General features: G+C 48.1%; 1 protein-coding gene across 12 annotated transcripts in view; it reads left to right on the forward strand.

Annotated features, from left to right (window-relative positions):
• RALYL (RALY RNA binding protein like) overlaps positions 1–16,281 on the forward strand; it is a 1,174,022-nt gene that overhangs the window by 1,124,782 nt on the left and 32,959 nt on the right. For all 12 annotated transcript variants that reach the window (XM_063924013.1, XM_063924021.1, XM_063924012.1 and 9 more), the window contains one exon: positions 1,922–2,035. In XM_063924013.1, coding sequence (XP_063780083.1) covers positions 1,922–2,035 — 114 coding nt within the window. The remainder of the gene's footprint in view (positions 1–1,921; positions 2,036–16,281) is intronic.

Here is a 16,281-nt window from a genome sequence, read left to right on the forward strand (position 1 = left end):
CGAGAATCCGACAGCGTGATGATGACGTTCGGGCGCGCTCGGGTTAGCAGAGCAAGGCGGGAAGATCCGAGCCTGCTCGGACCCGTGTAAAAAACCTGAAGTTCGGGCGGGTTCGGATTCAGAGGAACCGAACCCGCTCATCTCTAATCCAAATATTCCGAAATACGGAATATTCCGAAATACGGACTTTTTATAATGAGAGTGAGATAGTGAAACCTTTGTTTTTTGATGACTTAGTGTACACAAACTTTGTTTAGTACACAAAGTTATTAAAAATATTGTATTAAATGACGTTCAGGCTGTGTGTATAAGGTGTATATGAAACATAAATGAATTGTGTGAATGTACACACATTTTGTTTAATGCACAAAGTTATAAAAAATATTGGCTAAAATTGCCTTCAGGCTGTGTGTATAAGGTGTATATAAAACATAAATGCATTCTGTACTTAGATTTAGATCCCATGACCATGATATCTCATTATGTTATGCAATTATTCCAAAATACGGAAAAATCCGATATCCAAAATACGTCTGGTCCCAAGCATTTTAGATAAGGGATACTCAACCTGTAATTGATAGTAGAAGGAAGCTGTATTCCATAGATTCTCAAACTTGGTCCTCAGAACCCAAACAGTTATTTGATACTATACATATTTTCCAGGTCTCCTAACAGAATCACAAGTGAAATAATTAGTTCCACCTGGGGATCTTTTAAATTTGTCAGTGAGTAATTAATACACCTGTGCATCTGCTGGATGACCTGGAAAACGTGAGGCCGTAAGGCTCTTGCAGGGGTGCCTCGTGTTGGTGATCCAGGACCATATCAAATTATTTATGGTCAAAATAATCGGCAAAACCAGTGTTAGTGGCTGCCAATCATAAAACATGTGAATAATCAGAAGCACAGTTGTACACCGCCACATTACTGACCCTAAAGCCCCGTACACAATGAGCGACAACACATTACGATATGAACGATAACGATCTGTTTTGCAAGATCTATCGTTCAGTGATATAGCACTAGTCGTGTACGAGGCTGAAGTCGCCCAGTGTGTACGGGGCATTAGGGTAACAGCTAGGCACAATGTACTTTTGCCCTGATTTATCAATGAGTGATAAATTTCACAGTGAGTGATAAATTCCACCAGCCAATCTGCTCCTAACTGTCATTTTTCAAACACAGCCTGTGACATGGACGTTAGGAGCTGATTGGCTGGTGCAATTCACTCACAGTGAAATTTATCACTCAATGATTAATGAGGGCATTAATATTTTTTTATCAGTTCATCATTAAAAATATTTTATCCTAGGGGTGCCATAAAAAAAGTGCTGATACTCTAGGACGCCGTGATTCAAGACACTTTGGGAACCACTGGCATAACCATTAATTTATACAAAACGTTATTTGCAATGACATACTGTATCTGCCATTAGCAGTCTAGTGTCAGTTTGGTGCTCGTTCTACTTGTGCTATAATAACCCCTATTGTCAGGTATGCACACCTTAGTTTCAGACATATATTTATATAAACCACAGCTTGCTACTGTGCAGTCACATGTAATACAAAGCCGCGGAGCTCACGCTATACAACACAAATCCATACAATTATGTTACATTTGGGAGCCAGCAGACACTTGGATGAAATAAATGACAATGTTCTGTTGAATGTCATAGTTAAACATAGTCTGTATGGTAGACCTTTCTTGAAAATGAAATAGTTGGTGAATTCTTTATTTGTAACCTATTCTCTATTGGAAAAGGTTTACTGAAAATCACCTACAACATAGCAAATAACAGACACAGAAATTATACCCCATGACTGCACCATAATGCACGGAACATTTGAGATAGTTGTGCAGTCTGTCTGACTGAATGGAATGATTGTTTTCAAGATTTTGTCCATTTCGTTCTCTCTTCAGTGAAATCAGATGAGCTGCAAACAATCAAAAAAGAACTGACCCAAATCAAAACGAAAATCGACTCTCTGCTGGGCCGGCTGGAGAAGATTGAAAAACAGCAGAAGGCTGAAGCAGGTTGGTGAACATGATTTATGTCACAGACTTGGGAAACTCATTAGGAAGGAAATTAAACCTAGGAAAAGCATAACTCAAAAGACATGGTTTCTATAATAGAATAGAAACTCCCCGAGCAATCTACAGACAGTGAGTGGGATAGGAGCTGAGTCTCTGAGTCTCAAAATTAATGATGATCTTCAGAGATGACAAGAACATTACCGAAAGTTACGAAAAGAAATGAGTGAAAATGATTTACAACATCTCGCTAGTGCAATTTGTAGAGATTTTTGCCCAATTCCAGTCCAGACACATCACACAACAAAGTAGTATAAGCCTAATTCACATGGATTGCAAATGCAATCCATAGCAATGCAAATGCAGGAGGAGGTGCATACACACCTCCTTGCCGCATTCTCAATCGCAGTACTGCGACCGGAAATCGCAGTCTGTGATCAAACATCGCGACCATCGGTGGTGTGACAGCGGGAGGCAGAACGCTACATCAGGGGAGGCAGAGAGAAGCTGAGGGTGTCCGTAAGTGACAGCAGAAGGCAGGGGTACGGGTCATTAGGTCGACAAGACTTAGGTCGACAGTCATTAGGTCAACCACTATTGGTCGACATGCATTAGGTCAACATGGTCACTTGGTCAACATGGTCATTAGGTCAACATGTACTAGGTCGACATGAGTTTTTTTAAACTTTTTTTGGTGTCGTTTTCTTCGAAAAGTGACGCAGGACCCCAATTGGTGCACCATGTCCCCTTGCATGGGTCGTGAGCTACCGCTGCGCTCAGCACAGGTTACTATTCCCAATCGTAGTCCACATGGATCGTAAAGTATGATAAAGTTCAAAAAATTTAATAAATGTGAAAAACTCATGTTGAACTTTTTCCATGTTGACCTAGTACATGTCGAACTAATGACCATGTCGACCTAATGCATGTCAACCAATAGTGGTCGATCTAATGACTGTCGACCTAAGTATTGTCGACATAATGACCGTATTAGAAGGCAGAGGGTGGCAGAGTGTGACATCAGGAGAAGCAGAGGGTGACAACAGGAGAGGCAGTGGGTGACCGGGAGAGGCTGAAGGTGACTGGGGAAGCTGATGGTGTCTGGAAGTGACAACAGGAGGCAGAGCGTGGCAGATGGGAGTAGAGTGTGACAGCAAGAGGCAGAGTGAAACAGCAAGAGGCAGCAAGTTACAGCAGGAGAGGCAGTGTGTGACAGGGAGAGGCAAGGTGACGTGGAGAGGCATGGGTGGCAGTGAGTGAAAGCAGGAGGTAGTGGGTGACAGGGAGGAAGGGTGACATGGAGAGGCATGTGTGGCAGTGATTGACAGCAGGTGATAGTGGGTGACAGGAAGAGGCAGGAAAGCACGCTGGAAGCAGGAGACCTACTAACACCTGTAACAGTGCCTATGCCCCCACCCCCTCACCCACACACTCCTGCACCCCCACAGCCTCACACTTTTCTAGGGCACATGGATCTGGTTTGTCTCCTTCTGGGTCCCAGGTCTTGAAGGCAGGGGGTGTCTGTGCGTGTTTGTGCTGTGTCAAATCCGATCCTGGTTGTCCTCCTTAGCGCTGGGTAGCAGCTGGTCCTGCCGTGTTCCCCAGCTTCAGACTTCTCTTGTGGTGGGTCAGTGGATGGGGGTCTTAGCTGTGCACTGCAGTCCAGGGGTTACTCAGCAAAGGTAGAGTATGGTGGATGTACAGGTGGTTGCCAACAGACCTTATGGCATGCACAATGTGGCTGACAGTGACAGCTCATGGTTTCTGTCACTACTATCTGTCGGATCCAATCAGCGGCTGCAACCATTTTAACAGGCCACTGGTTGGCTGAGAAACAGCTATTATCAGCCAAACAGCGGTCTGGTACCATGGCAGCGGTTGCTGATAGGATCTGACAGACAGAAGTTCTGGACCAAAACACTGGAGATCCGACAGCAGCATGAGGACATTTTGTCTTGTATTCCGATCTGAGTCTGGCAGGAAGACCTGAGCCAGGACTTGGATCTGCTCGGTACCCCTAAATTCGAGTGGGTTCAGTTTTTCAGGAAACGGTACCCGCTCATCTATAATAATTATCACTATTGATAATTATGTCATGATGAATAGGCCCCAATATATATAAGATACACATTAATACATTAAATACATATAACATTTACAATAAAGGAAAAAAAAAACTATAGGATACACAAAGTTGTATGTGAATTTAAAAAAATTATGAATTCAGACTAAGGGGGTAATTCTGAGTTGATCACAGCAGGATTTTGGTTAGCAGTTGGGCAAAACCATGTGCACTGCAGGAGGGGGGGAATATATAATATGTGCAGAGAGAGTTAGATTTGGGTGTGGTGTGTTCTAAATTGCAATGTAAAAATAAAGCAGCCAGTATTTACCCTGCACAGAAACAAAATAACCCACCCAAATCTATCTCTCTCTGCAAATATTATATCTGCCACAACCCCCCCCCCCCCTTCCCCCCGCAGTGCACATGGGGGGTAATTCCAAGTTGATCGCAACAGGATCTTTGTTAGCAATTGGGCAAAGCCATGTGCACTGCAGGGGAGGCAGATATAACATGTGCAGAGAGAGTTAGATTTGGGTGGGTTATTTTGTTTCTGTGCAGGGTAAATACTGGCGGCTTTATTTTTACATTGCAATTTAGATTGCAGATTGAACACACCACACCCAAATCTAACTCTCTCTGCACATGTTATATCTGCCTCCCCTGCAGTGCACATGGTTTTGCCCAACTGCTAAAAAAATCACTGCTGCGATCAACTTGGAATTACCCCCATGGTTTTACCAATTAGCTAACGAATTTGCTGCTGTAATCAGATCTGTATTAGGCCCTATGATATAGCAGCAGTTCTTGAGCAGCAGCATGAAAAACATATAAACTATTGTATGTGTATAAAGGATCCAGTCGTTTGCCTCTGAATATATAGTATATTTGACAATTCCAGAGAAATTGTGTAATACGAGCTGGCGTGGGTGTACATATTGGGAAGGCTTACCCACTTTCATCTCGCTGTCCTAAGGATGTCTCCATATACTGTATGTGTGTCCAAATGCTAGCTTATTGCATTAAACTAGCATTTTGGAGACACATTTCTGGACATCTCCTCATTGTGCACACTAATCTGCTCCTATTATACCATTTCTCTGGAATTGTCAAATACGAATACCATATTTTCAGAGACAAACTACTGGACCCCTTGGATAGTAATTTCTATGTTTTTCATGCTGCTGATCAAGAGCTGCTGCTATATCTCAGTCTGACACCTCTAGATTTCTATTCACATACAATTTTTTGTATCCTGTTGTTCTTTTCTTTATTATATCATTTATATGTATTTAATGTACTAATGTGCATTTTACACATATTATGAGTAAATATTCTTAATGTTAAAACCAGACTGAAGTTGTTTGATTTATAGCAGGGGTGGGGAACCTTTTTTCTACCAAGGGCCATTTGGATATTTATAAAATCCTTCGGGGGCCATACAAAAATTATCAACTTAAAAATTAGCCTGCCCCCAGTCTCTTGTTATGCCCAATTAGATTTGCCCCCAGTCAGTTGTTATGCCCCATTAGATTTGCCCCCAGTCAGTTGTTATGCCCCATTAGATTTGCCCCCAGTCAGTTGTTTGACCAATTAGATATGCCCCCTGTAGTTATGCCACATTAGATATGCCCCCTGTAGTTATGCCCCATTAGATATGCCTCCTGTAGTTATGCCCCATTAGATATGCCCTCTGTAGTTATGCCCCATTAGATATGCCCCCTGTAGTTATGCCCCATTAGATATGCCCCCTGTAGTTATGCCCCATTAGATATGCCTCCTGTAGTTATGCCCCATTAGATATGTCCCCTAGTAGTGCCGCTTACACACACGCACATTAAAAGGAAAAAAAAAACAGAATGCTCACCAGCCCTGCTCCTGCTTCCGGACGGCTGCCCTCCCTCTCCTCGGAACTATGGGAGAGATGTCATGACGTCCCTCCCATAGCACCACACAGCCACACATGTACACTGCCTGAGCCAGAAGCTGGAGCTCAGGAGTGAGCTCCTGCCTCCGGCTGCTGCTGAGTCGGGCGCCCACTGGTGGTAAAATCTCAGCGGGCGCTCGGCATCTCCTGTTGTTTAGGTGAGCCTGGGTGGGCCAGATCAAGTGGCTTTGAGGGCCTTATACGGCCCTCGGGCCTGAGGTTCCCCACCCCTGATTTATAGCAACACTAGCGTCTCATAAAATCTCTTTTATTTTTTATTTCTTTTAAGAAGTTGTCTACTTCTGTTTGAGGCCATTGTGTTGCCTATATAAAAAGGATCCATACTGTCAGCGCAGAATATGGGTCTACTATGGCATGCCGGCGGTCGGGATCCCGGCGCCCAGCATACCGGCGCCGTGATCCCGACAGCCGGAATGCCGGCAGCGCAGGTGAGCACAAAAGAGCCCCTTGCTGCGCTCGCCACACTGCGGGCACGGTGCCGCGCTACGCGCACCACACTATTTATTCTCCCTCCAGGGGTGTCTTGGACTGTGTCTTGGAATCCCAGCTGTTGGGATTCCGGCGTCGGTATGCTGAGCACCGGGATCCCGACAGCCGGCATAGCAAATGCCTCCCCAGAATATACGTGCTGTTATTTCTAGAACTTGTTTTTCAATATTATTTTAAACTAGGTGCTTCATCGCGCCCTACGGGCGCTCTTCACACCGTCGCAAGGGGCTACGCCCCCTAAACCCTTGCATGCCTTTCTGGGGTTCAATATTTGTGTTATATGGAGTATCACCTGCATTCCTTTGTTAGTGGTTAAATATTGCACAATGAAAGGGTGTGCGATGGTGAAGGAGGCGCAGCCCCTTGCGACGGCGTGAACAGCACCTGCAGGCCACAATGTACAGAATGTAGCGGGTGCGGGGGGTACTGCGGATGGTGTCTGTAGATGCTGCTGATGGAGGGGGGGCGGTAGTGGGGGTGGGGCCCGGATGGGGAAGGGTTGGGAGGTGCTGCGGGTGGGGGAGGGGCAGAGGAGTGGGGGATGCAAATGGGGGAGGGGTCCGGAGGCACTGCAGGTGGGGGAGGGGCAGGGGTGCCATGGGTGGGGGAGGAGCAGGTGTGGGGATGTTGCAGATGGGTGAAGGGTTCCGGAGGTGCTGTGGGATGGGAAGGGGCGGGAGTGCCACTGGTGGGGTAGGGGTCCGTAGACGCCATGGGTAGGGGAGGGGCAGGTACGGGTGTTGCGGCAGATGGGGAAGGAGGTCCGGAAGTGCTGCAGGTGGTGGTGGGGCAGGTGCGGGGGTGCCATTGGTGGGGGAAGGGTGGGTGAGGGGGGGACCGCGGATGGAGGAGGGTGTCTGCAGATGCTGCGGGTGGAGGGGGGAAGGTGTGGGGGAGACATATAAGGGGGGTGAATGGTGGAGGGGGCCTGGAGATTGGTGAAGGGGCGGAGGAATGGGAGCCGCGGGTGGTGTAGGGGGTCTGGAGGCACAGCATGTGGGGGAGGGGTGGAGTGCCGCATGTGGTGGAGGGGAAGGTGCGGAGGTGTGGTGCATTGGGGAGAGGTCTGGAGGTGCTGCGGGTACTGTACCTGCCAAAAAGGTAGTTGGAGGGTATGCAGTAACAGGGCCAGGACAGGGGTGACAGGGTCAGAACAGGGTTGACTGGGCCAGGATAAAAAGAAGTGGATACTGGCGCCGGCTGAATCTCAGAATAAAGAACGTATACAATTGTATCAATTAAAAAACACACATTTATTAAAAATAGTACTAAAAAGTGTATATATAACACATGTATTTACTGAGAGATATTATTAAAAGTGATGAAAAATAAATAAATTATAACAAATTGAGAGTCTCTCAGATTGGCTGTAGACCACTTCAATATTGAAAGAGGGCAATAATCACTGATAATCTGGTTGGAACTCAGTCCTCCAAGTTTTCCTCATAGATTTGTGGTTATAAATATTACCATGATCTCAGAAGAAGGTCCCCTTGGTTCTCAATTGCAGATAGAGGTCCAATGGCAGCAGGGGAGTGAACAGAGATTCCAAGTAAAGTTGTAAGAGGTAAGCTGGCGGTGACATAGTACCAGCGAAACGCGTCGAGCCACCCTTCATTTTTGACCACGGGCACCTTATTGGCTTTCACTTGGAATTCTCTGGCAAACTCTGGGACTTTTGGAATCCTCAAGAATTACCTCTTACAACTTTGCTTGGAATCTCTGTTCACTCCCCTGCTGCCATTGGACCTCTATCTGCAATTGAGAACCAAGGGGACCTTCTTCTGAGATCATGGTAATATTTATAACCACAAATCTATGAGGAAAACTTGGAGGACTGAGTTCCAACCAGATTATCAGTGATTATTGCCCTCTTTCAATATTGAAGTGGTCTACAGCCAATCTGAGAGACTCTCAATTTGTTATAATTTATTTATTTTTCATCACTTTTAATAATATCTCTCAGTAAATACATGTGTTATATATACACTTTTTAGTACTATTTTTAATAAATGTGTGTTTTTTAATTGATACAATTGTATACGTTCTTTATTCTGAGATTCAGCCGGCGCCAGTATCCACTTCTTTTTATCTTGTTCTTTAACCTTTTGGGACTAACCATCCCTATACAGGCTGCCGTTGACAGCGCACTCACTAATTTTCTTGACTGGGCCAGGACAGGGGTGACAGGGTCAGAACAGGGGTGACAGGGTCAGAACAGGGGTGACGGGGCCAGGACAGGGGTGACGGGGCCAGGACCTGGGCGACGGGGCCAGGACAGAAATGACAGGGACAGGATAGGGGTGACAGGGTCAGTGTAGGGGCGGCAGGACCAGGACAGGGGTGTCAGGGCCAGTATAGGGTTGACAGGGCAAGCACAGGGGTGACAGGGCCAGGATAGGGGTAGCAGGGTCAGCATAAGGGTGACAGGGCCAGGATAAGGGTGAAAGGGCCAGGATAAGGGTGAAAGGGCCAGGATAAGGGTGGCAGGTCAAGGCCAGGGGTTACAGGGACATGACAGAACACAGGGCACGGGAGATTGGTATTAGGGACAGAACAGTGGTGACAGACAGATGTGTCTTACCGGAGTCACTGCTGCTGGCTGCTGCTGTTCCACTCCAACCTGTTGGCATCTGCTGCTGGTGGAGACTTGGCATGGCTGACTCTCTTAGGCTGTATTCCTGCTTCCTCTGCCCGTCCGCATCACTCCCCCTCTCCTCAGTCACACACCGCAGACCTCGCGCAGCTGCCGGGCACTGTGGTAAGGTGAGACTGGGAGTGACTGGTTAGCCCCCAGGAGATGCTGCGGCTGGAGGGAGGAGGGGGTCATAGCATGCACGTGGCGCGGACCTCACGGCTGCTGGGCACTATGGTAGGGGGAGACTGGGAGTGACTGGTTAGCTCCCAGGAGACGCTGATGCTGGAGGGAGGAGGGGGTCAGAGCCTCCAAGCAGCGCGGACTTCTGCAGCGCTACCCGCCGGCTAAAGTGTGTGAAGGAGCTGGGCGCAACTCACTGCGGGTGGCAGCGCTGCAGCTAGCGGTGGGGTCGCAGGGGCTGGAGATAACAGAGGCAGTACGGAAAGTGCACAGCGGCTGGTGACCCACAAAACTACAGCTAAGAAGCGTGGAGTGTGCCAGAATGTGACGCTCCTCCCTGCCAGAGAGACCCTGCTGAGTATGCTGATGTGGGGGTCAAGTATGGCATACCCCCTCACACACCCCCATACCTCCCAAATTTCCCAATTCTCGCGGGACAGTCCCATTTTTTGGGGTCTGTCCCGCTGTCCCACCCGCGGGTCGCAGTGTCCTGCGGTGGGGGGAGGAGCAGTTGGAAAGCTCCTGTACTCGCTGTTCTGCTTAGCAGAGCAGCGGTGAATAGTGGAGACAGAGGGAGAGGGGGCATCAGGGGGTACGGATTAAGGGGGGGTTCCAGCAGCAGAGCCGGATTAGGGGGGGGGGGGGCAGGCGGTACGTACCGTTGGCCCCACAGTTTTAGGGGGCCCCCTGGCTGGAGTAGCTATGTCCCAGCTCAGAAGCTCCCCCCCCCGTCCTGCCAGCAACAGCATTGTGCTACAGTCAGCACATGCTGCTGCGTATTGGCAGGTCTGTGGTGTTACAGGGAGGCAGCAGTCTCCCTGCTTTCTTCTGCCTGTGCGGGTGTGTAGGGGGGAGCGACCACCTCCTCTGGATTTAGCCCTAGCTGAGGGGCCAAAATACCATAATAAAAATAAAATTAAAAAAAAAAACCTGGAATTTACATAATGGGGCGTGGCCTCGCGGGCCGCGATTAGGCCACGCCCCCAACCCACAGCAGGCGCAGCAATGAGATAGGGCTCCCCTGTCTGAAGTACCCTGTGCCCCCCGGACTCATAATCAGCCCCTGGGGGCATGCCAGCAGCTCACAGAGCGCTGGGCATGCCCCCTCACTGACGAAAACGGGGCCCTCTCGCGAAGCCACGCCCCATTTTCGCTGTGTGTGTGTGTGTGTGAAAGCTGGGAGGTATGCACCCTGCCTGTGCCATGTCCATACTATCTGCTTCTGCAGCTGCTCCAAGTGTCCTATAGATTTGGCCAGATCTGTGACTCATTTGACTAACTCCGCCCACTGTTGTGTCTCCGCCCAGCGTTAGCAAATGAATCACAAGATCACAGATCTGGGCTATTATATAGGAGATAGAAGAGAAGCCAGTTCAAGATTATTATTATTATTTTTAAATGTCCCCATTTCATAATAACGATGATGATTTGCAATTTACTCATTATCTTTTTTGTTGTGGCACAATATGATTATTGCCTGTGCTGGAGATTTATCAGGTGAGATGTAAAGTAGTATGATTTATTAAATTTGCTATTATTTAGCAGTTTTCTGGGTGAGTTACAAACTGCCAGATATATTAAAGGCAAACTCCAACATTTTCAAAAGGGACTCGCAGCAAATGGCCATTCCAATGACTTTATTTAAAAAGTACAAACCATTGAATCCATTAACTGGCAATTACAGAAACAGCAGGATAACCCATTGAAAATTAAATTGACCAAATAAAGATGAAGTTGTGACATGAAACACTTCCTAATTTCCAATTATAAGGCACAAATATCACATTAATTCTCGGACATGTTATAATATATTAGCATTAATTGCTACACATAAATTACCGAGAATGTCCCCGGTCACATATTCGCCAATAATAGCAGTAATCACTAACATAAACAAAAAGTCATTTTAAATTACCATAATGAAAGACGCACTAGATCCTATTGTCATGGATCACTAATCACCATAATTACTTGTTTCAATGTCACATACAAATTGCAATAAATTAGTCACTTCGATAGTAAATTCTCTGCAGTATAGTCATAAAAAGTTATAATAATTGAACATAAAATGTTTGTAAGTAATCAGCGATGGACTGTGGCTCTAATACAGCCCTGGCATTCCAGTCAAAGCGCACATGACAGGGGGCAAAATCACATCTCACAGGGGCGTCTAACTGTATGCCGGGCGGATGAGCTGAGCTCCCGGAGGCGGAGCTGCTTGGCCAGCCAATGTCTCTGTGTGCCGGACTGCCGAGCAGAGATGCCTGACCAGGCATTTATGCTGTACTGGCCTATCAGACCTTCGGTCCTTCTGGCAAGTCTGACCCTGTAAGTATTGCATTCAGGATGATAATGGGCCTGATTCAGAGCCTAACGCTGCTGTAGTACCTGTCGCAAAGTACTGATGTTTGACACTTTGCGCATGTGCAGGATCCATGCTGCGCATTTGCTGTATGGGACCTGCGTCGTCAGAAGCAGAATGGCTGTAGACGTCAAGTGATTGATAGTGTGAAAAGCTGTGATTTCCTTGCTTCCTGAAGATCCACTTCCTGCACAAGGTAAGTATACTCTGGGTGCAGGGTGTGCGGTCTGGGGTCCTCTGGGCCTAGAGGCCTGTGTGCACCACACACTCTACACAATTATAAATATGTCTATGCAGGGCTGGTGCTATGGTGTTAGGTGCCCCCCTGAAAACTATACAATTGCACCCTCCTACAAATGGGAAAGGCAGTGGGTGACACTAAGGAGAGGCATTGGGTGACATGGAGAGGGGTCGGGTGATGAAAAGAAGTAAAGGGTGATGGGCAGAGAATGATCGGCAGAGGCACATGTTGACAGAGAGGTCAGGAAGTGACAGGGAGAGGTAGGAGAGATAGGGTGACTGGGAGAAGGTCACAAGCACTGGGTTACAGGGAGAGGATGATGGGGAAAGGGTGACAGGGAGAGGCAGTGGGAAAAGAGGCTGGTGCAGAGAAAGGAAACTTTGGCTGGTGCAGACAGAGGATGGGCAAATAAACTGGTGAAGAAGGAAAGAGAGGCTGGCAGAGAAGACGGGCAGAGAGACTGGCACAGAGAGGAAAAGTCAGACTTCTGGCATAGGTGAGAAAAGGGCAAAGAGGCTGACATAGGCAAGAAAAGAAAGAGGAGAATGAAAAAAAGAGACATGAACAAAACTTACATGTTAGAGGAGGAGGAGATGACATGGGTTCAGGGGCAGGCCGCAAACTATGTGGTGCTAACTGACCCTTGTATGCTGCTCCTTGGTAGGTACCTGAGCCATTCACCTGGTAGGAGACTTGGGGGTCTATTTACTAAGCCTTGGATGGAGATAAAGTGATCGGAGATAAAGTACCAGCCAATCAGCTCCTAACTACCATGTTACAGGCTGGGTTTGAAAAATGACAGTTATGAGCTGGTTGGCTGATACTTTATCTCCGTCCACTTTATCTTCATCCAATGCTTAGTAAATAGACCCCTTGGTAAACTAGGCAGTCATTCCTACAGGGCTTACATAGGGCACTGGGAGTCACAGTTGCCAATTCCTGTGACGTCATATGTACAGAGATGTAAGTAGGGTTGATGGTGCCCAGGACAAATAAAAAAATGTCACCTCTTGAAAACTGCTCTCCCACCTACAGAGTAAGCAAACATTCTTTATATACACATCTTCTATTATCTTTTTTGTTTTTAATATTTTGCTAACAAATATAAACACACTCTCATTGCCACTCAGACCACACCATGGGCCTCCATATGCAACTTGGACCACCTCAAGTGTCTCCACATGCCACTGGGACCACCTTTTGTGCCACTGCTGCACATACCACCGCAAACTACTGAGACCATCACACACCTTTGACCTACCCATGCCACCACATAACACAACAAATACCACACTGACCTCCCCACGTCCCACAACAAATACCACTCTGACCCTCCCCACATCCCATAATAACTACCACACTGACCTCCCCACATCCCAAAACAAATACCACACTAACCATCCCCTCATAACACAATAAATACCACACTGACCTCTCCCACATCCCACACCATATACCACACTGATCTCTCCACATCCCACAATAAATACCACACTGAGCTCCCCATGTCCCACAACAAATACCACACTAACCCTCCCCACATAACAAAATTAATACCACACTGACCTCCCCACGTCCCACAACAAATACCACACTGACCTCCTCACATCCCACAACAAATACCACACTGACCTCCCCACGTCCCACAACAAATACCACACTGACCTCCCCACGTACGTCCCACAACAAATACCACACTGAGCTCCCCATGTCCCACAACAAATACCACACTGACCGCCCCATGTCCCACAACAAATACCACACTGAGCTCCCCACATCCCGCAACAAACACCACACTGATCTCTCCACATCCCACAATAAATGCCACACTGAGCTCCCCACATACACAATAAATACCCCACGTCCCACAACAAATACCACACTGAGCTCCCCATGTCCCACAACAAATACCACACTGATCTCTCCACATCCCACACCATATACCACACTGATCTCTCCACATCCCACAATAAATACCACACTGAGCTCCCCATGTCCCACAACAAATACCACACTAACCCTCCCCACATAACAAAATAAATACCACACTGACCTCCCCACGTCCCACAACAAATACCACACTGAGCTCCCCATGTCCCACAACAAATACCACACTGAGCTCCCCATATCCCACAACAAACACCACACTGATCTCTCCACATCCCACAATAAATACCACACTGAGCTCCCCACATACACAATAAATACCACACTGACTTCCCCACGTCCCAGAACAAATACCACACTGAGCTCCCCATGTCCCACAACAAATACCACACTGATCTCTCCACATCCCACACCATATACCACACTGATCTCTCCACATCCCACAATAAATACCACACTGAGCTCCCCATGTCCCACAACAAATACCACACTAACCCTCCCCACATAAAAAAATAAATACCACACTGACCTCCCCACGTCCCACAACAAATACCACACTGAGCTCCCCATGTCCCAAAACAAATACCACACTGACCCTCCCCACGTCTCACAGCAAATATCACACTGAGCTCCCTTTGTCGCACAATAAATACCCCACTAGCCCTCACCACACAACACAATAAATACCACACTGACCTCCCCACGTCCCACAACAAATACCACACTGAGTTCCCCATGTCCCACAGCAAATACCACACTGACCTCCCCATGTCCCTCAACAAATACCACACTGAGCTCCCCATGTCCCACAACAAATACCACACTGATCTCTCCACGTCCCGCAACAAATACCACACTGGCCTCCCCACATCCCAAAGCAAATACCACATTGACCCTCCCCACGTCCCACAACAAATACCACACTGATCATGGTTTTTCTAAAATAAGCTCTCCCTTCCCAACAACTCTCTGCTGATCATGTAAGTGCCATGGGCATTGTGGCAGCTGATTTCTACCTGTCAGGAGGTCCTCCTTAGCTTCAGCTGCTGCTGCACTCCTGCTCTGTCCCCCTTTCCCGATGGGTCTGCACGGCCGGGTTCTGTACACTAGACTAGCCTGCACAGGCCCAGTATGGAGGGACTGATATAGGGCTTGGAGAGGGGCAGTGGGGATTCAACATTCTCCTCATGTAGCACTGTCCGCCTCTGAGGGGAGGGGAGACCCAGCCCAGGGGATTAATGCTTGCCACTGTCTGTCATACAGTTTCACAGGTGCAGCAACTATGAACAGCAGCAGGGCAGGAAGAGCGCTTCTCCAGTCTGGCACCTCCCTGCATTGCTTACCACACTGAGCGCATCGTGCCAGCCCTGTGTCTATGTGAGTTCTCACTGTGTTGATTAAAAGTGCAACATTTGGACTTGGATTTGGATGCAAACCTGAAGGTTTCTGTACAGATCCGATGGTGGGGGAACATGTGCAGGGCGGATCCTGCAAGATCCGATGGTGGCAGTGCATGTGCAGGACGGATCCTGCAAGATCGCTTCCAGTCCACCCTTAGCAAAAGCATACAGCATGACAAACATACGATAATTTGGGGGTGGAGCCAGGGTGGTGACTGGGACTGTTCTACAAAATGGGGGCTGTATCCCTTGTCTTGTAGGGGTACCACGTCTAGGGACTGCATCATAGGATACAGACTTCCTTGACCCAGTAGGAAAAGCTTCCGATGGTCAGTCTGAGTGCAGTAAGCATATGCTTACGCTGACTGGACTTCGGTCACAATCATAGTCTAATGGTGAATCTTTGGATGCTGAAAGGGGTTCACTATGATATGCCAGCGGTCGGGTTCCCGGCGACCAGCATACTGGCGCCGGGAGCCCGACCGCCGGCTTACCGACAGTGTGGCGAGCGCAAATGAGCCCCTTGCGGGCTCTCTGCGCTCGCCACGCTACAGGCACGGACACTATTTTATTCTCCCTCCAGGGGGGTCGTGGACCCCCACGAGGGAGAATAAGTGTCGGTATGCCGGCTGTCGGGATCCCGGCGCCGTTATACTGTGCGCCGGGATCCCGTCAGCCGGCATACAGAAGACCACCCGCTGAAAGGATGCATCTATTTCCTACAGAAGCCTCCTGCAGTGTTAGAATATTTGTTGTATGGTATTGTACAGGATTAACATCCCGGTGGACTGGATACCGGTGGTCAGGTGACCGATGCCAGAATCCCGACATCACTCGGAATCCCAGTGCCAGAACCCTGACTGCCGACATCCCAAAGGTAAGTATTGGGATAAGAGTTAGGGTTGGGGCCTGGGGAAATTAGGGTTGAGCACTACGGGAAAGGGTGGGTTTGGCCCTAGCCACCTCCACCCCTGAGTTTTAGCCCTAGTCGCCACCCCCTGTGATAAGCAGTAGCCACCCCACCCCCCACTATCTTAGCCCT

The sequence above is a fragment of the Pseudophryne corroboree genome, chromosome 5 (assembly GCF_028390025.1).
Source record: "Pseudophryne corroboree isolate aPseCor3 chromosome 5, aPseCor3.hap2, whole genome shotgun sequence".
Taxonomy (NCBI): domain Eukaryota; kingdom Metazoa; phylum Chordata; class Amphibia; order Anura; family Myobatrachidae; genus Pseudophryne; species Pseudophryne corroboree.